At 46.6% G+C, this 20,317-nt stretch overlaps 2 protein-coding genes across 2 annotated transcripts in view; one reads left to right on the top strand and one right to left on the bottom strand.

Moving 5' to 3' along the window:
- MOSMO (modulator of smoothened) overlaps positions 1–2,630 on the bottom strand; it is a 53,392-nt gene extending 50,762 nt beyond the window's left edge. Inside the window, exon 1 of the mRNA XM_045542762.1 lies at positions 2,474–2,630. Coding sequence (XP_045398718.1) covers positions 2,474–2,579 — 106 coding nt within the window. The 5' untranslated portion in view covers positions 2,580–2,630. The remainder of the gene's footprint in view (positions 1–2,473) is intronic.
- Positions 2,631–8,750: 6,120 nt separating this feature from the next.
- On the top strand, positions 8,751–19,966 carry PDZD9 (PDZ domain containing 9). Its single transcript, XM_045542128.1, has 4 exons — positions 8,751–8,823; positions 10,414–10,593; positions 14,606–14,795; positions 19,530–19,966. Exons 1-4 carry the CDS (start codon positions 8,751–8,753, stop codon positions 19,921–19,923), a joined length of 837 nt encoding a protein of 278 aa, XP_045398084.1. The 3' UTR covers positions 19,924–19,966.
- Positions 19,967–20,317: the final 351 nt, after the last annotated feature.

The following is a 20,317-nucleotide window of genomic DNA, read 5'->3' as shown; positions in this document are numbered from 1 at the left end:
TTCAGCTACATATCCCCACTGCTACACTCTGGTCCTTATGCCCACAGTCCCCTGCCATTCTACTGTGCTGTACCAATCACTCCCACTCTGACTGGTGTTCAATTTTATTGGGTCCACTATTTCACTGACCATATACCATCTGCTATTCAACTGACCAAACCATTTGCTCTTTCCTTTATTTACTTTCACTCTTTATCCAGATATTCCGTGAGCCATCACTACAATACCTTGGCCAATACCCTAAACACCTTGGCTGCTCTATCATTTTGTTACCATGTATCTGGCAAACCCCAGTCCTGAATAAAGTCTTCTATTGGCATTCAGATTTTTTCAATGGTTCCTGATTTCCAAAAACATCTGGAAAATTCACTTACTTCAGCTATACCAGTACCAAAGTAGCTGAGTACTACTGAAGAAGGTCAACAGGGCAGACAGGTTATCACACTATATGCTCATGACACCAACGAGGCTTCAGTGCTACTATTTCACCAGTTGGCATACTCTCTCTGCAACTACTTACTTTGCCCAATCATTTTCTACTTCCTTTAAACCTTGAACTTCTGTCCCTCTCATCTCTGTGGCAACTCACAGCCGATGACTTTGCCTACAAATCTGAAGAAGCTGTACTCATTCATTCTATGCTTGCTTTCTTTTGAATATAAGAGGAGTTTGCCCTTTTCCATCGTCTTATGAATACCATGCTACTACTTATCTTTTTTATATAACAGGTCCCTCTCTCCACTATAACTTTCCCATGGATGTTTAGTCTATTTTATCTATTAGGATTCCACCTAAAACTTCTTTGCAAAAAGGATCTTTCTGCTAGAACAGTGAAATCCCTTTGCCCTTAAGTATGTAACGCCCCAAATAAAGTCTCATAAAAGGAATCATACACATATAAATAGGATAAATAAACAACGGGTCATGAACTGGATGTTATAAGTATATAGTTATATATAGGATCACGAAATTCTAAGCCATCCTGATACTATCTTTATATGCTTTACAATTAAGAGCTCTGCTAAAACTCCATAGGCAAGAAAAGTAGCAGAATCCTTTAGAGTGTTATTTTAATAACCAGCAAATCTGACAGCATGATTTTGTGTTACTAGGTCTAGATTGGGGGAGAGAAGGGAGGGAGGAGGAAGCAACAAATGTCCCCGCTACAGCTTTTTTTAAGAGCTAAAAATATTGCAGGATAAATACAGAACCATAAGTGATACTTAAGAAGTAAGTTTTGACAGCACAGTGATACGTTTTTGTAACAAATTATTCACGGAGGGAGCTTGACATTCCCACCCAATAGTCCCTTCACCTGCACTGAACAAGCAGTTAAAAAACAAGACCATTCCTTAATTCAGAGCAGCTCTCCTGACAGCTGTTTACATTAATTAAAGGTTTGGTCTCACAGGTCTGAGAGGGAGGAGGGAGAGGGGAGAGAAGTGGCTCTTGCAAGAGAAAAATCTTGCAAGCGCATGCATCTGGGATACCCTTCAGAAGGATGCCAGCCTCTTTCCCGAGGGCACCACCTTGTCTCTCCTGCCTACAGCTCCGTGGTGTTACAGCACGCACTGCCACCGATGCTGGGCTGCCTGCAACTCTGATGTGTTATTTAATTTTGTAACTACTATTAAGATCTCTACTGCGTTTTTGTGATGCGCTGGAATGAAAGATGCTCCATAAAATGAGGTTTATTATTAGTATTATTATAGCTCCCGGGCCTAAAATAAAGCAAAATTATAACCACATACACTTGAAAAGGAAAATCCGAAGCCACAAGCGTCTCAAACACTGCCAAGCGGGCAGGGGACCGGCAGGGGCGGGGGAAGCGGGGCTCGGAGCTGGCGCCCCTCACCCCCTCCCACCCCGGGCCAACCCCACCGGCTCTCCCAGCACCGACCCTGAACCCTGCCTCGGGGGGTCGGCGCCTCTCACCCGGCGCGGCGTCCTGAGGGCGAGGGGTCTGCACTCGGACCCGACCCCCTCGGCCTCTCCTCGCCCACCAGCGCTCTGGGCGGCTCTTGCCCTGCCCCACGGGCTGCCTCATTCGCAGCCCCAGCCTCGCCGCCTGATTTCTAATTCCCTCCCGGGAGCCTCAGTTTTCTCCCGTCTCCTACCACGACTTTTTTTTTTTTAAATCCAAAACGTAGCTCGTTCCTCCGCTGTCCCTCAGGTCGGGGTGCTGTCCCTCCATCCCGCGTCCGGAACCCACCAGCCCAGCCCAGGTCTCCTCGACCACTTTTCCCTCGGCCCGGGGCGCCCCTCCCCTCAGCCTGGGGGTCCCGCTCGCGACCAGCCGCTCCCTCGGTCCCCGTCCCCACTCAGCGCCGGCCGCCCGTCTCCCGGCCCGGGTCTCCTCTCCGCCTCCTTCCTCCTCAGACCAGCCCCCGCCGGGGACCCCCCCAGCCTCGGTTTCTCCTCAGCCCGGGGCGCCCTCCGTCCCTTCGCCCGGCCCCGCGCGCCCGCCGCTCACCCGCGGACTCCCCGGTGTTGATCCAGTCCGGGTTGGCGATGCTGGCGATGGCGAAGATATCGGCGGCCAGAAAGAGACATCCTGAGATGATGGTCAGTTTATCCATCTCCCCGCCCCGCTCCCCCCACCCCCCGAGCCCCGGGCAGGCCGCGGCCTCACGCCTCCCGCCCCATGGGCCGCCGCCGGGGCCCGGAGTCCCCGCGCCGCCGCCTCGCGCCCCCTCGGCCCCCGCGCGCCGCTCGCGCCCTCCGCGCGCCCGGGACCAGCAGCCGCGGCGCGGCCCGCACAGCCGGAACCGCCGCCCGCCCCGGAAGTGCTCCGGCCGCCCGCCCCTCACCCGGAAGCGAAGCCGCGGCGCGGGCGAGGCCGGCCCCAGCTCTCCGGCAGCCCGGCCCGCGCCCAGTCTTGCTGGCTCTGCTGCCCCGCTCGCCGCCCACGCCCGCGCCTCCGTCCCCAGCCCGCCTCGCTGCACCGAACCTGCACCCGACCGCCCCGGCCCCGGCCCCGGCCCCGCTCCCAGCCCCTTCGGCAGGCCACGCCGCCTCTGGGCTTTCTTCCCAGTAATAATAATGTCGTTGTTGATGATTGTTTGGGCACAAACAACCTCCCCTCCCCCGTAGCCTTTCAAAAGCGAGACTGGAATGAAGGAGTAGGGAAGCCTCCTGTCTTCCAGCTGGAGACGGGCCCCGACTCCCGCAGAGTGACTCCGGGCCCCGCACGGCCCTTGTCACCTTGTATTATCATTGCCGGTTCCGTGGCTGGCGGCTCTGAGCATTGCCCCATTTAGGAAATAGCTCTGCGTCAAGCTCTATAGGGGCTGGGGTCACTGGAGTGGACAGAAACAAGGTTCCCGCTCTTGCGAAGCTTACATTCTGGTGGAGAAGGGACAGAAATACATTAAAACCTCTTTAAAATAAAGATAATTTCAAGTGCCGATCCATTAATTAAATGGGGGTCGGTGTGATGGGGGTGCTGATACTTATGGTGGTCAGGGAAGGATACATTGCCACTGAGACCTCCACGATTATAGAGACCTGCCCTTTGCAGTCCTGCAGCCGGACCAGACAGAGGGAATAGCCAGTGCAAAGATCACTGGGGAGGAGGAGGAGGGAAGAGATTGGCCTGTGGCAAGGAACCGCACAATGGCCTATGTCGCTGGAGAGTGGTATGAGAAGAGGCGGGCAGGGGCCAGGAGTAGGGCTTTGGGAACATGATAGAGAGTTTGGGTTTTGTACTAAGTGCGATGGGAAGGCACTGGAGGGTTTTCAGCAGGAGAGTCCCATGATCTTAGTTAATCTGTAAAGATCCATAGTGTAGCTTGTAAGGGGGAGGGGTGAATATGAAAGAAGAGACAATAGTTAGGAGGCCAACTAATCCAGGAGAGAGAACTATAGCTTTGGCTGGGGTGAGAATAGTGAAGATGGAGAAAAATGGACAGATTGGATGTTTTGTAGATAGTTAAAGGGCAGCACTTGCTGATAATGGGGGAGGAGTTGAAAGACAAAATGACTCCTCTAAGTCTTTGGCCTGAGCAACCAAGTGTTTAGTAATCCTGTTTGCTGAGTTGAGGTATGGGGAGAGTCTTAGGTTGGATGGATAAACAGGAAAAAATATATATAAGGCATTTGCATAATTTGTTAGCAATACAGATGATGTATCCATGTACAATTTTGCTATCTAGTAGAGGTTTTCTTTCCTTCTATGGCTCATGGGCCAAATCACTATTAACCCTGATTTTGGATCCAGCTCTCTTTCCCAGACAGTGCTCCATGCAGCCAATGGAGATGAGACACTCACTTTCTCCTTAAATGCCACATAGGTCATCTCTAGAAAGACCTAGAAGAGTGACATCTGTCTCTATTTTTGGAATGACTACATGTCCACAAAATTCAGCAGGTTTCAGATTCCACCAAATCCAACAGCCTTGCAGAAATGAGCAGAGTATCCATGTCACTACATAAATTGAGGAAGCAGGGATTTGATTGCTAGTCTATAGACTTTTCTGCCCAAATATTGGTCTCCTGGGGGGGAGGAGGGCTTTTTTTATTATACAATTTATTTTTCCTCTGCCATAGAAATTGACACAAGATGATAAGGATCCAGATATAATGCCTATCACATTACTGGAAGAGGTCTTCACTTTCTTTTTTTCTTTTCTTTTTTTAATAAGTACTGGAGAAGTTCAATAAAGTCATATTCTTGGCTTCTTGTCTGCTGTTTTCATTGTTCACTAATAGAAGAAACCCTAACTACACAGGACTAAATTCCCAAATAATATCCACTGATGTTCACTACTGGCCAACTGATGAAAAGCCTAGGGTCAAATGTTAGAACAGTTTGTACCTATTCTAACTCCAGCTCAGTGGAATGATGATGATTTGATTCTTGTGTTTAAAAAATACACATATAAATTCTTCCTTTTCCCCAGGCAGTCCTTCCCAGCCCCTCCTGTGTCTGTCCCTCCACAAATGGTTCTGGATCTTAGATTAAAGAACAAAAACAATTAGTGTTGAGTTAAAGGAATTTAAAACAATTTTATCAAATTAATGGCTGCACATCACTACACATAGTAGTCACCTATCTCATCCCTTCCTACCAACCAGGATAGGGGTGGGGTTGGCAGGGGCCAAATACACTATTTACAGATTTCTCATTAATTCTTGTTTTTAGCCCCATATCTTATTCTTGCCTTCCAACTTACCTGGTGTTTCAAAGTTCCCAGTCTCTGTGATCTACAAGACAGATCAGTTCCCTTCTCTTCTATATCCCAGTCTAGATTTCAGTAGAGGCAGATCCTAAGGGTTTGGGAGAAAAGCGGTGTGCTGGAGCAAAAATAATACAAAACTATGTACTAGTACCTGCCTGCTACTGACTTGACCTTGAGAAAGTCATGTCACCTCTCTGGGCCTCTTTCCCCTATCTGACGTAACAAACTCCCAGAGTCACCCTGTCTCTGTAATAGAAGCATCCCAACCTCTGATCCACCCCTAAACAAAGCAGCTGGAACTTTTCAGAGATGAGCATGAGGCTCCTTATGGCAGAAAGTCCTTGGGGACCCAGAAGAACATAGAAGGCCCCCAGGAGGGAACTATGCTGGCAGCCTAAAGTCATAAATAGCCATTCTGCAGCTGTTAAAGGGCCGTGAACATGGCATGTTTCATCGTGATGGATGGTAAGCCTTGGCCAGAAGAGGCTGAATCCAGATGGGACTTCGGGGAAGGGTATGGAAGGGACTGTAAGATCACGCTTCTCTTTAAGGAGTATCTTTGGCCTGACAGGATAAAGAACATACTACCTCCCTGGGGGTCAAGTTTATCACATGGGCCAAGAGTGTGGTGGTTGTACCACACGTGTGTACCTGGGGTTTCTGGGGTTAGAGAAGACAAAGGAGCTAAACCCAGAGGTTAGCCATTTGTGGCTGGGGCTTAAATCTCAGTTTGTCTCCGATCCGTTCCCTTTGAGCTGACTTGGAGACAAGAGACTATCGATTAGTGTACAGGAAATTTGTTAGAGAGACTCTCAGGATCAACTCCTGTGGGGGAAGGGAAGGAACGCAGGATTGGGCAGAGAGAGAAGTCAGGCTGGGATGCAGGCACAGAAGGCTTTGGCAGACCCCAAGGGGAGCTCTGAAGCTGGGATGGCCACCCTGAGTTGCTCTGAGTTGGGGAAAGGGGTAAAGCCTTTACATCCCTTCATTGAATGCTAGCTACCTCAGGAATGGGGCGTGACCTTGGGGAAGGCAGCTCTCTTCAGACAAAGACAATTCCTCAAGAGGGCTGGCTGACAGCTGAGATCTGCCAACCTACAACCCTCCAGTAGCTGGGGAATAGTCCTGAAGGAGGACCTAGGCAGCGCAGTGCAGCATTTGCAGCATGGCACCATGGTGCTGTGCAGATCATCCGCTTCTTCAGAGTGTGGCACCTTCAGGACCCTGGGGGGCATCTTTTCCTGTGGGAAACTTACAGAGGAAGGTTAGTGGGACAAACCACAGCTCCTGCTACTGCTGAAGCTCATCCTGAGGCATAAACAACATACTCATTTTTTCTCTCTTCTCCTATCCATCCAGGATTCCTCTCACCCTCTGCCAGCACCTCTGACGGTCTAGGTGGCATATGCGGTGGGATGGCCTAGACCCGCATGCCTGAAGAGTTTGAGCCCCTGGTTGCCATGTACTTCTCAGATTGTGGCTGCTGTATTTGTCCATTTGCTGTAAAAACAGGACAAAGGAGTACTAAAAGACACCCAAACGGATCACATGGGTGCCAAACATTCCTCCCCGCCCCTGTATGTATTTGCAGCTGGCTTCCTTCCCCTGGTTTGCCATCCCATTTACTTCTAGTAGAAAATTTAGCAATCTTAGAGTTTCCCTCCGCCAGAGGCTACCTATGCTCCTCCTCTACCAGGGATAGGGTCCTCATTATTATCTGAGCATTGGGTGATCCAGCTCCAGAGTCCCATCTTAGCATCCACTCTTTCAAATCATTGGCACCAGCTGTTGTGGGCTGGGTTTTCTAGGAAGCAGATTCTGAGCTGCAGGGAGTTTATCAGGGGAATGCTTTTGGAACCCAACACTGATGGGGAGAGGGAAGGAAGCAGGACAGGGCAGAGGGCAAAGTTAGGCTGAAGTACAGCCATGGCAGGGCCTCAGTGGACCCTGTGGGGAGCTGTGAAGCTGGATGGCCCTGCACGGACCAGTCATTGGATGCTAGCTGCCCAGGGAAGGTGTGATCTTGGGCAAGGGGCTCTCTTCAGCTAGCAGCAGGGGGTGGGGTTTAGGGGTGGGAGGTATAAGTCCTTCAGCCCTTAAGGGGATCTTAGCAGCACAGCACAGCATCCAGGACAGTTTGTATCTTGCAATTCTACCAGCCAGCATGGCTTTTTCAGCCTGGCATGGAGGGAAGGCTGAGGGACCCTCTGCATGCCCGGCACTGATATGCTCCCAACACAGGACCTCCAATGCTGATGGGCTTTATTCCCACAAACTTTATTCCCCCTCTCCTACTGATAGGAGAATGGAGGAAAAGGATGTGTTTATGACAGAATTAAGTTGGTATCCGGGTAGACCCTGCCAGACCAGGAAGAGGAAACAGATGATCTAAAACAATAAACCACTGGCAGGAGACTCTTTGAGGTTGAGAGTAGCCCTTTGTATAAGCCTCTGTGACACAGGATTTACCCAATGAGAAATCGACCCTGGTTTATTGTCTGGGCAAAGCCACAGAAACAGAATAATAAGCTGGGAACTTTGCACAGTGCCCGACACCTAATAGGTGCTTGGTTTCCACTTGTGGAAGGGATGATTGCCCTGGGCCAGGTGTTCAGCCTCTCAGTTGCATCAGAGTGGGGATGCCAACAAGATCTACCTCATTATGTTGTTTTCTCTTTCTTCTAGAATTTAATTTTGATGATTTATATTTTCCTAAAATCGTCCATTTCATCTGTTCTTTAAATCTAAGTTCCAAGAGGATAGAGCCGTTGTTTGTCTTGTCTACTGTGGTGTCCCTGGCATCAGCACAAACCCTAGAGCGGCTTCCTGTAAATACTGGTTGTGTGAGTGAATGTGTGTGGAAGGAAGGATTACTTTGGAGAAAAGAAGGAAGCATTAATAGTGCCTCTCCTAATAGTGACTCATTTTTTTTTCAGGCCACCCTTGAGCCTTTTCTCATTCAAAACATCCATGAAAAAAAGTGCAGTTCCAAAGCGGCTGGTGTAACAATATTTTTAAAATACCACTATTAGGAGCACAGCAGGGGATACCCGGGTCCCAGGTATTCCTCTCCTAGGACTCATCGAGCATCTCCTGTGATCTTCCTCTGCCCACCGCCTCACGTCTTTCAGATCCCCTTTCCCCCTCCCCATTTCCATGGTTCGCCGAGAATGAATGAACGAAGAACCCGCTGTGAGTCGGGCACCGCGCAAGTCCCCACGGAACTTTTCTTCTTTCCCACCGATGTCTGCACACACTGCACTGCAGTGCAACCCCCACGCCGCGTTTTCCAGGGTGCTCGGGGGCCCCGCGCTGACCTCGCTGTTGCCCAGTTCCGGGCGACGGCGGCGCAGCGCCCCCTGGCGGCCGTCCCGAGGCGCGCAGCCCACGGTCCCCTCGTCCCTGCGGTCAGCTCAGGGCTCGGGCGCCTCCAGGGCTCCAAACCGTTGGGAATTGGACCGACTCCAGCCTGGGCTCGGAGAGGCCCTCCGGAGCCGCCCGCACTTCCGGGGCCATGGAGAGGTCCACCCGCAAAACCAGAAATGGTAACTGGGGAGTGGGGAGAGGGCGATGCCCTGGGGACAAAGCCTTCCTCCCTCTTCCTCCTCTGTAAAATGGCAACGTCACACTCTTTGCCTGGGAGGTGACCTCTTGCCATCGTTTGTTTATCAAGGTCTAATTTCCATACAGTAAGATCCACCTCCACTCCCTGTGCTTTTAGAGCACAGCTGTACGAGTTGTGACACGCATACAACCACGTGGAACCACTACCGCAATGGATAGGAAACAGTTCACGCCCCCAAATCACCTTGCCGCTGCCCCGTTGCAGCCAACACTTCCCCCACCCCAGCTTTTCACACACTCCCCGTCGGCTTTTATAGTTTTGCCTTTTCCATAGAGAAGGTCATGAAAATGGATTCACATAGTACTAGGAGCCTTTTGGGTTTGGCTTCCTCCACTTAAGCCCGCTTATTTTCGAAACTGGCCTTCCCAGGAGGTGACATCATGAGCACACTGAATCTCCAAGTTGGGGCTGGAACCAGTCAGACCCTGCCTAAAATGTGACTTCCCAGTATGCTCAGGAACCAGGTGCTCCAGAAGGGCATGCCCTGCCCCAGCTCCTCCCAGAACCCTGAAGGGTCCCTGACCATAGTATCTTTCTCATACTACGTTGTTTTATTTTCCAGACAGGGAGCATCTGTGGTTTGGGGGAAGGCGAGGGTTGGAGCTGGGCTAAGACCTTTGCTTTGAGGAAAGGGCCCTAAGTCCCGCCAGCTCCCCACAGCCGGGGGCCGGGATCTGGGGGAGTCCCTTACTCAGCAATGGCTCTAAAAACACCACAGTCATGTGGGCTTGGCAAGTTGTAGTTGTCAAATTGTCACTTGTCCTTATGGAAAAGAGTTGTGTGTGAAATGCTGGCAAGGTGTGATCTCCCCAGACGCTTCCTGTGTACTGAAAAGGATTCTCCTAGAAGCTCCCTCTCTGGAAAATAACTTGTTGTTTTAAATCACTCCTCAGTCCTTGAAACTTTCCTTGTGAGATTTGGTTCTACAGAAAACATGTTTCAACTCCTACAACTACCCACTGTGCCCAGAGCCTTCAGGTGTCCTCCCAAGTGCTGTTTGGTTCCATCTGCTGTGCACCTCCACTGTCACTGCCATGACACATGCCATGGCCATTTCATTTTTTTTTAAAGCCAAGTTAAACTTCCGGACCCCTTCATTTCATTTCTTTCCTCTTTTTTTTTTTTTTGAGACAGAATCTCACTCTGTCACTTGGGCTGGAGTGCAGTGGGTCATTATAGTTCACTGCAACCTCAAACTCCTGGGCCCAAGCGATCCTCCTGCTTCCATCTTTTGAGTCGCTGGGACTACAGGGACGTGCTCTGATGCCTGGCTAATTTTTCTATTTTTAGTAGAGACAGAGTCTCGCTGTTGCTCAGGCTGGTCTTGAACTCCTGACCTTGAGCGATCCTCCTGCCTGGGCCTCCCAGAGTGCTAGGATTACAGGCGTGAGACACCTTGCTGGACTGCAATAGCCCTTTAATGGTCCCATTTAATTCCCAGAACAGCCCTCTGAGGTGGACACTTCTTATCCTCATTTTACTGATGAGGAAACTGAGGAATAGGGAGGTTAAATAAATGCCCCAGGGTTCTGGCTTCAGAACCCCGTTGACTACTGCCGTGCTGCTGTCTTGGTGAAGGACTGAAACAAGCTCCCCTCTTTCTATCAGAAAGACAAGTCACCCTCAAGGTCAAGGCATCTGTGCACAACTTGAGCAAAACGCAGCAGACCAAACTCACCGTGGGCAGCCTGGGATTAGGCCTGATCCTCATCCAGCACGGGCCCTACCTCCAGATCACTCATCTCATCAAGAAGGGGGCTGCAGCCAAGGACGGGAAACTCCAGCCAGGTGACTGTGCTCTCCGCATGCCTCCCTCCCATCTGCCTTCAGGGAGACTTCAGTCACGAGGTTTCAGTGTAACCATAAGGACATGATGACACTGGTTGAGAACTTTCTATGGGCCAGCCAATTGCTATCATTTACATAACTCTCCCTATTGGGTGTATTAATTCACTTAATTCTTATAATAACCCCTCAGGTAGCAATGTTATTATCATCCCCTTTTACAGGTGAGCAAACTGAGGTTCAGTGAGATTAAGTTCCTCGTCCAGGTTCACCTGCACGTTGTGTGTGTTATACAAACACAGGCACGGTGACTCCGGAGCTTATGGCTCTCTGTGCATGCAGATTTTTTTCTTTTGGAGGCAGTATTAATCACTGCTGACATTTAGATGCATGATCTCATTGCACTTTCACAACCTCTGAGGGAGAGTCTGCATTAAACCATCTTACAGACAAGGAATCAGGTATTTAGTAACTTGTCCACGGTCACACTGAGGAGCTGGGATTTGAACCCTCTCTGTCAGACTCCAGAGCCCGGCGTCTTTACCAATACCACCCTGCCTCTCTTTGGGTGAGTGAATTTTCCATCCAGTTCTACATGTGTTTTCCGAGTTCCTGGCCTGAGCCTAGGGCTGTGCTCTGAGTGGGGAAGGCACAATGGATGGTGAAGTGGTGAGAAGGAAAAACCGTTTTGTGTTAGCTGGCCTGAATTCAGGCCCCTGCCCTGCCACTTTCTAGCTCTCTGACCTTGGGCAAAGTCACTTAACCTTTAGGCCTCAGTGATTGCATCTCCGAACTGGGATAATCCCATCTTTGTCAGATGTTCTAGAATTTGGTGAAATAATTTTCATGAAAGTACTTTTAAAACTAAAGTTTAAAAAGCTATAGAATTATTGGCAGTAATTTCTCTTAGGCTGTTATTACTTACAGATTCTCTAGACTTGTGTCTTTTTTTTTAATATAAAAGATGACTGTGATATAGGAGTCCCAGTGGATTAAACCACTGGTTTGCAACCTTGGTTACCTATTAGAATCACCTGGGGAGCTTTTAAAACTAAGACACCTGGGCCCCATGTCCCCAGAGGTTCTGATTCAATTGTTCTGGGATTGGGATAGGGCAGCTCATGTTTTAAAAGCTTCTTATGTGATTCTAATTTGCAGCTAGGTTGGAAGCAATAGATTAAAGAAGAAAGTTGATAAATTACACTTTTATGGAACAGTTTACCTTACCTGAAAATTCAAAGTGTTTCCCCCACATATCATTACTTGGTGCTGGGAAAACAGATTGCCAAAAGGAGAGTTCTGGACTTCCTAGACCAAGAGAACTCCAGGACAGATCCCATGGGCTTTTCTGCTTCTTTTCCTCAGCTTCTCTGGGGTCAGATGACAGATGCTGGTGGATGATCCAGGTACACAATCGCAGGTGCTCTAGTGAGACGGGAGTATGCCTTCATGCCTGTGCCACAGAATCTCACGTTGGAGCCACAGTTAGTGGGCTCTCTGAAGTCAGAGGCAGTCTCGAATTAATCTTTTAAATCCAGGACTTAAGGCTGGGTGCGGTGGTTTGCACCTGTAATCCCATCACTTTGGGAAGCCAAAGTGGGAGGACTGCTTCAGGCTAGGGGTTCAGACCAGCCTGAGCAAGAGCGAGACCCCGTCTCTACTAAAAATAGGATAATTAGCCAGGCATGGTGGCATGCACCTGTAGGCCCAGCTACTTGGAAGGCTGAGGCAGGATTGCTTGAGCCTGGGAGTTTGAGGTTGCAATGAGCTATGATGATGCTACTGCACTTTAGCCCAGGTAAGAGAGGAGGCCCTGTCTCAAAAAAAAAAAAAAAAAAAAAAAAATCCAGGACTTACCTACAGTACTGGTACATTTATTATGTTTGTGCTTAATAAATGAATAATAAATGAGTATTTGTCCCAGCCACTGTGCAAGATGTTTTTACATCTATTATCTAATTTAATGTTTGCAACACTCCTGAAATATAGATAATGAAATATAGAGGCGCTGAGAGATGAATTAACTTGTTTTTCAAATTACAAAACTAAGTCTGGGCTCAGAGTAGGATTTGAACCCATGTCTGCTTAGAAAGCCCACGCCTTTCTAGCCAATTGCCTAATAACTAGAGATGAGATGTTAATACAGAAGTCCAGAGCTCCACGTCTCTTTGTGACAAGTCCACTCCTTCAAAGTCTCTGTAATTCAGTCATTTTTGACGAGTCTGAGATTTTGGGAGGTGATAATCATAGAAACTTGCCATTTCTTTGACCCCACTGCTTCCCATTATTTCTTATCCATGTGCTTTAAATTTCTCCCCTTTGGTATTTCCTGATAGGGTTTCCTCTTGATTTCCTAATTTAGTTTAGTGTTAGCGTATTCTAGCTAAACTTCAAATTTCTTTTGGTCAGTATGGCTTCAACAGACTCTAATATCCAAAAAGTCTTAAGAAATGAATGTGGCTTTGACAGTAAATACAAGTCATGTACTGGCTACTGCCCTTCCTAGGCCACATGCATCCAATAAGCATTGCCTGCACGCAGGCACGCAGCTCGGCACTGAGGGTGCAGTGAGTGGTGAGCCAGGCAGATGTGGTCCCCACCCACAGGGAACTTAGGGATCTTACACCTTCATTGGGAGAGATGAAGAAAAATAAATAAAATCTGTTTTTCAGCAGCAGCTTGGCTGCTGCAAGGTTGATTTAATATACATAATCGAGACAAAGTTCACATAATGTCATTCCTACAGCCCCTTAAAACAGAAAACAAATGTGTAATGAGGTTGGTGTTCATAAATACAAAATTGGTGTATCTCTATGAAGGGAAATTTTTTTTTTTTTGAGACAAGAGTCTCACTCTGTCACCCTGAGTGCAGTGGTTTCGTCATAGTTCACTATAACCTCAAACTCCTAGGCTCAAGCAATCCTGCCTCAGCCTCCGGAGTAGCTGGGACTACAGGTCTGCGTCACCATGCCTGGCTAATTTTTCTATTTTTAGTAGAGACGGGCTCTCGCTCTTGCTCAGGCCACTCTCACAACTCCTGAGCTCAAGAGATCCTCCCGCCTCAGCCTCCCAGAGTGCTGGGATTATAGGCGTGAGCCACTGCGCCTGGCCCTGTGAAGGGCAATGTTAATATCTATTGCTGGAGTAATCACATTCATACACTGACACGTTTGGTTTACAGCCAGAACGGTCAGGGAATTAAGCTGTTTATTTTCTGCCCTCTTGATAAAAGTCACCCTATTACAACATAATTAAGCAGAATGCCAAGCCATAGCTTTCAGCTATAAACACTCCTTTTAATAGTAGGCAAGTAAGCTCCTCTAGTGAGGGTTTTTTTGGTTTTTTTTGCCATTGTAATTAACCTCCCTAGGATGAGCAGCTGTTTCATGCCGCACAATCTGCAGGTAGCCTTGTTTCATTCTGAAGTTAGCTTTAGATACTTGGTGGATTTTTTTTTACCCCCAGCTACTTCTTAAAACCAAAGTAGAAGGTTCTTTACCACCCTTCTAAGCATTCATTTTCTTGAATTCTGGGAACTTTTGTTTCTGGTAGGATTTACAACTATGGAAATTTGTCCTTGGCATCCTTGGAGGCTTTTTTGGGGAGCAGTGCAATTCCTGATTTAAGCCCAGTGTTGTATCAGAGCTGGTCCCTCTCTGTCCTACATTGCTCTAAAGTTGGGAACCTAGCTGTCAAATCCATTCTATCCAGGATAGTTCAGATTATAAGTGGTTTTTAGCCTCTGTCACACCAAGAACTTTGGAAATGTCTCAAAAACATAACGTCTACCATCACACTGCTATTAAGAAACATCTTGCATGCATTCTTCATTGTGCACAGGCCACTCATATTACGGAGATGAACATCTTTATTAAATAAAGGTTGATGCCTGGTTTTGGTTCAAAATTAACCAAGAATATGAACCCATAAAATACTTCACAGTAAAGCCAAAGATCAATATGGCCCCTTTCAACCATTATCTTAGTTCTGATCATTTTTTTTTTTCACTCTTCAGGTGATGTTCTGATCAGTGTTGGCCATGCCAATGTGTTAGGATATACTCTACGAGAATTTTTAAAGCTTTTGCATCATATCACCATAGGAACAGTGCTACAAATCAAGGTTTACCGAGATTTTATTGACATACCCCAAGATTGGCAAGAAATATACGATTTAATCCCTGAGACCAAATTCCCAGTACCACAGTAAGTAGTTCATTTTAGGAATTCTTTGTTACGATACAGAACCCCAGGGGTCTACGAGGTACAGGGTCCTGGTTTAATGTGAGAATTATCTAACGGTAAGGACCATGGTAGGAAGGGTTGGTGACACTGCTGGAATAATTTGCTGGTTTTTGGAAAGGACAATCTGTGGGACCTAATATGAGGCAGCATGATAAAAGCAACTTGGAGTTAAACAAGTCCCCCACCAGGAACTCTGTCCCCACACCTACCTGCATTGTGCCCCTCTTCCCCAAGTCAGCCATTAAAACGTTAGTTGTGAATCCTATTTCCTCTTTTGTCTTTTGCATATTCAACTTTTTTCTTTCTGGGTCCTTCCCAATAACCTTTAAGCCTTTTAAAGCCTCTCCCATCTTAGCAAACCCTCCCTTAACTCCACTCCCTCTCCCTGCCCGCTCCAGGCACTGCCCTGTCCCTCGCTTCCCCTCCCAGCTTGTTGGAAGAGCTGGATTAGACATCTCTGTCTCCTCAGAACACATCAGCGTTTCCCAGACACTCCTCAACCCAGCTCAGTCTGGGCTTTGCTTTCACCTCTTTGCCGAGAGGCCTTTTCCCAGGGCCATCCACAGCCTTCATACTGCCGATCCCAGTAGACCCTTGTGTCTTGATCTTACTTGGCTTCCGAGCGGCCTTAGACACTTTACAACTTCCCACCCCGACTCGTCTTGAAATACTGTCTTCCCCAGGCTTCTGTGATGCCACGCTCCCCTGACTCTCCTGTTATCTCTGGTCATTTCCTCTTGGTCTCCTTTTACCCAACTTTGGGGTTCCTCAAGGTTTAGTTCCCTCAGCTCTCTTCTCTCAATCTCCTAGGCAACCTTCTTGATGTCTGTGGTGCCTATAAACTATCGATACACTAATCACATCCAAGTTGTGTTATCTCCAAACTTGCATATTTATTTTATTTTTTTTTAGAGACAAGGTCTTGCTGTCTCAGCCAGGCTGGAGCGCAGTGGCGCAATAATAGGTCACCGTAACCGTGAACTCCTGGGCTCAAGGATCCTCCCGCCTTGGTCTTCCAAAGTGCTGGGATTACAGGTGTGAGCCACTGTGCCCAGCCCAAACTTGTATATTTAAACACCCACTTGACATCTCCATATGGTTGTATCATAAACACCTCAAACTCATTATGCTTAAAATCAAAAGCGAGCTCACCAGTGATCCAACTTCCAGTGGCCCTACTGAACAAGCCAGAAATGTAGGGCTTGTGCATGATTTCTCTCTCTCTCCTCCACCCCTCCACCAATCACCAAGCCTTGTCGTTTTACCTTCTGTCGTCTCACAAGTGTCCACTTCTCTCCCTGGCCATTTTCACTGCTCCAGTCAAAGCCACCATTTGGTCTCTCCCCACATCCACTCTTGCCCCTTTTTTATTCTCCACACAGGATGATCCTTTTACAAAGCAAATCTCATCATGGCATGTTCCTGCATAAAATAAAAGACCTTCTTTTGTTCTTAGGATAAATGCCAGAATCTTTGCATTGGCCTACAACTTCTCTCCATGGTGCTGCTGGCCTCTGCATACCATTCCAGCTTCATCTCATACTGCTCTCTCCATCCCTCTCCAGCCCACTGTAGCTTTCAGCTTTCTGCCTTGTGTTGCTTGTCACCCCAGGGCCTTTGAACTTCCTTTTCTCCATTTGAAACATGCTTAGAACTCTGCCCCTCAGTACTCATCCTTGAAGGTTCACAATGCACTTTCTCCAAGAGGCTTTCCTGAAAACAGGCCCACCTGTCATATGCTCTCAGCACTCTGTGTATCTCCTTCACATTTACCCCAATTTTAATTAAATTATCTGTGTAATCAATTGTTTACCGTTTTCCTGGGAGAATGTAAATTCTATGAGCGCAGGGACTTAGTCTGTCTTGTTTAGCTAAAACTCTCATAGAATTTTCATGTGGTTGATGGCTCATTTATTGCAAGAGTGAATGAAAAACTGAAATCCAGCTTTGAATCTCAGCTGCTTCTTTATATGTAATGCAGAAATAACAAGGACTCTTCTGAGGATCAGATATATGAGGAAATGTTCCATAGAACATGAGAGCATGTAGAATTTGAGATCCTTTTCTTACAGTGACAAATTCAGTGCTCTGATGCAAGAGTGGCTCTTAATAATGTTTTCAGGATTTCTGAGCACTATTGCTCTAGTTGTGCACATTTGCTTATTGGGATGCACTAGAATATCTAGGGACTTGACAAAGACTAGAAAACGGCCCGTATTACATAAACTTACTTCAGAGACTCAAACTTGTGGCCCAGTGGATTGATGTGGCCCACAGATGTGCCCTGCTCAGCTGCCACAGAATTTTAAAAACCCGTAAGAGCAGTCACCCGTAGAGAACAAGGATGATACACGTGGACCAGGGGCCAGTTAACAGTCTATTTCTTGACCTGGGTGGTGGTGACCAAGGTGTTTATCATTGTTTTCATTAAACTGTTTTTCGTACTTTTCTGTATATTTCAGAACTTTATAAATGAAAAACACTTGTATTAGTTGCCAACTTTACAAATCTAAGATTTCAGGGGAAGAACCCAGATGGATGTCTGGTTTCTCCTGAAAAATCAGAAGATGGGCCTGCATTCCCACGTGGTGAGCGTGGGCTAGAGCCTGGGTATCAGCTGTCTCCTTCAGATCAGACTGAGGAAATTTTTTCCCCCAGTGACCAACGCTATCCTAACTTGATTAAAAACTACTAACGATAATAGTGAACACATATTCATTGCTTACATGTGGCGGGGACTGCAACAAACACTTTACAATACAGACAAGGAAGCGGAAGCCCAGAGAGGAGAGTGTAAACTTGCAGGCAGCACAGGGCTAAATGGCACAGGCCTGTCCCTAGAGCAGCGATGCTCAGTAAGAACTTCCTGTGGTGGTGGCGATGTTCTACATCTGCGTTGTCCCGTATGATAGCCACTAGCCACATGTTGAAATGTCGGGACCGCAACGGAGGAGTGTTAAATGTTATTCCAGTTTAATCAATTTAAACTTAACAGCCCCTGTTTTGGAGAGCACAGCTCTAAAGCCTGAGCTCTTAACCATTTGATTATAGAATAACCATGTTCTAAGCATTTTCATTAGACAGAGGAGTTTGAGATTCAGAATATTAAAGGAATATTAAAGACGGCAGACTGACCACTCAAAAGCAAAAAGATACACACAGAGAGAATAGCACAACTTCAGTATGAGGCTAAACCCACAGAATTAAGGAACAGTAACACGCATGTTCTGAATCCCTTTCTTAATTAAGCAAAGTACTTCTATCTAAGGCACTTTGGTAACATACGTGGAAGGTGACAGGGAAAGGGAAGAAGGGAAAGGAAAAGGTTTTTTTTACAAAGTCAGTATGACCTTCTTCAAGGGAAAACGGCACTTTGTGCACACTGCAGAGAATATTCCATACAATGCTCTAGGTAGGTCTAGTGGTATAAAAACTTTTGTTTCTAGTCAACTCTGACCTCTGCTGGCTTGTGGCTTTATTACCTAATGCCAATTCAATAAGAGCTACCCCTACTACCTGTCTTTTATGGTTACCTGATATACAAGGAGACCCCTTGCAGTCTGAAAAAAAAGTAATTTGCATTTTTTTTTCATCCATATGCTGTTCAGGAAGACCTGGATGTGTGTGAAGGCAAACTGTTCCCCTCCTGAGATTTTCTGAATCTCTTTGCACAGCCCAAAAATCAAGGATAAAGAAAATCACACAATTTAAGACTAGTGGCTCTCAGTAAAAATGACTCAGTATCAATCGTTTATTACTAGAAGAGATAAACTTTAGGGAAAGCTGTTCAAATTCTTGGAAGCAAATCAAACAGGCAGAATGCCAAGGGTATTAGTGATAACACTAGCAAGTCTGACAGGTCAGGGGGTGAGAATGTACCAGAGGTTTGTAATGAGAAAGATCTGGTTTTGGTTCTACTGGGCACTAGCCAGGATGGAGGCAGGCAGGTGACAGCATTTGTTCCGGAAAGTATTAATAACACTGAGCACAAGTACTGTAGGCATTAGAAAAGTTCAGAGAGCATCATCCAAGTTTCAATAATCAAGAAAGCCAATAGTTGGGGAAAGTAACAAAGCAAGCCTTTAAAGCTTTTGGATGACAACAGAGAAATGGAATAGTGGATGACAAAAGACATCTGCGTAGAAGGGTGCTCTTCAAATTCACATCTGTAAACCCAAAAGAGAGGCAAAGAATGATGCTCTGTGTGGCAGTGTCGGGAGAATAAAAGACTGAAAGACTTATGGATGGCTGGCATGTTAAAGGTGCCCAGGGCCCACTATTTCCTGAGTCCCCTGGAAATCAGTAATGTTCTCTGTTGTTACCATGTGATCCAAGAGAACAGAGTTCTCAGGAGGAGAAGGCCAGGTTGAACCTGTCACTCTGGCTGCAGTGAAATTAACCCACCGTTTAATGCCTCTTAACATTCTGGTCAGTAGTTTGGCATAAGTCTGTGCAAAGCTTTTTAAAGTAGTGTGAAATAATTTAAGGTGGAATTTGATTTCTGTTTAGGAATAGAAAAAAAAAATTAAAGGTACTTTTAAAAACAGAAAGACTTCAACGACACAGAAAGGTAGTGTTCAGGCTAAATTGTATCTTTTATTAGCCAAAGTAAGTTGTAAGACATCTTGTTAGGGGATCATAAATGTTCAAGACATTAAGAATCCATTATTTCATTCACTATTCTTTTCATTTCAGCACACCAAAGAAAACTGGGCAGGCAAAAGGTGAATCTTTAACCAGCAGTGATGACAATGAAGATGTAGTTTTAGATAAAAGACTTAAACACTATAATTATTCACAGTCAACTGGGCAACCCTCTGCAAGGAGACCAATATCCATCTCCAGAGAATGGCACGGATATAAAAAGAAGAACCAGACTATCAGTGTAGGAAAAGACATTAACTGTGATGTGATAATTCATGGAGATCAGAAGAAAGAAGTGAGAGCCCCTTCTCCATACTGGACCATGGTGAAGCAAGACAATGAGAGCTCCTCCTCCTCGGCTTCCTCAGCCTCAGATGCATTCTGGCTAGAAGACTATGCCCAAGTTGAAAAGGGCAAAGATCAACTGGTGTCAAAGGCTGATTAGGCAGTGGTTTGCAAATCTGTGATCATACAAGCATTTATCTTGAAATCACCCAATTTCTGTGCATCACCAGGTGCAGGTTTGCTATACTTACAATAATATGTACACGCTTACCAAATCTCTCCTATGACTGCACTGTAAAGCCTTCAGAGACCTCCTTCAATGTGATTATCTAAAGATGTCCCTGGGGTCTTGCAGGCCTCACAAATCTTATTCTCAAAATAGTAACATCATTCAAATCATCAAGACTCTTACTTTCTATAAAGATTTTCTCATCTTTTAGAAAATGCAGTAGAGGAACCTAATATCAGAATGTCTGAACATAGTAGAGAACTTCACTTAAATACCTCATTTTTTTCTTTAGTTTTTCTCTCTCTCTCTTTTTTTAAAATAAGTC

The sequence above is a fragment of the Lemur catta genome, chromosome 2 (genome assembly GCF_020740605.2).
Source record: "Lemur catta isolate mLemCat1 chromosome 2, mLemCat1.pri, whole genome shotgun sequence".
Taxonomy (NCBI): domain Eukaryota; kingdom Metazoa; phylum Chordata; class Mammalia; order Primates; family Lemuridae; genus Lemur; species Lemur catta.
This window is presented reverse-complemented; position numbering and strand designations above follow the sequence as displayed.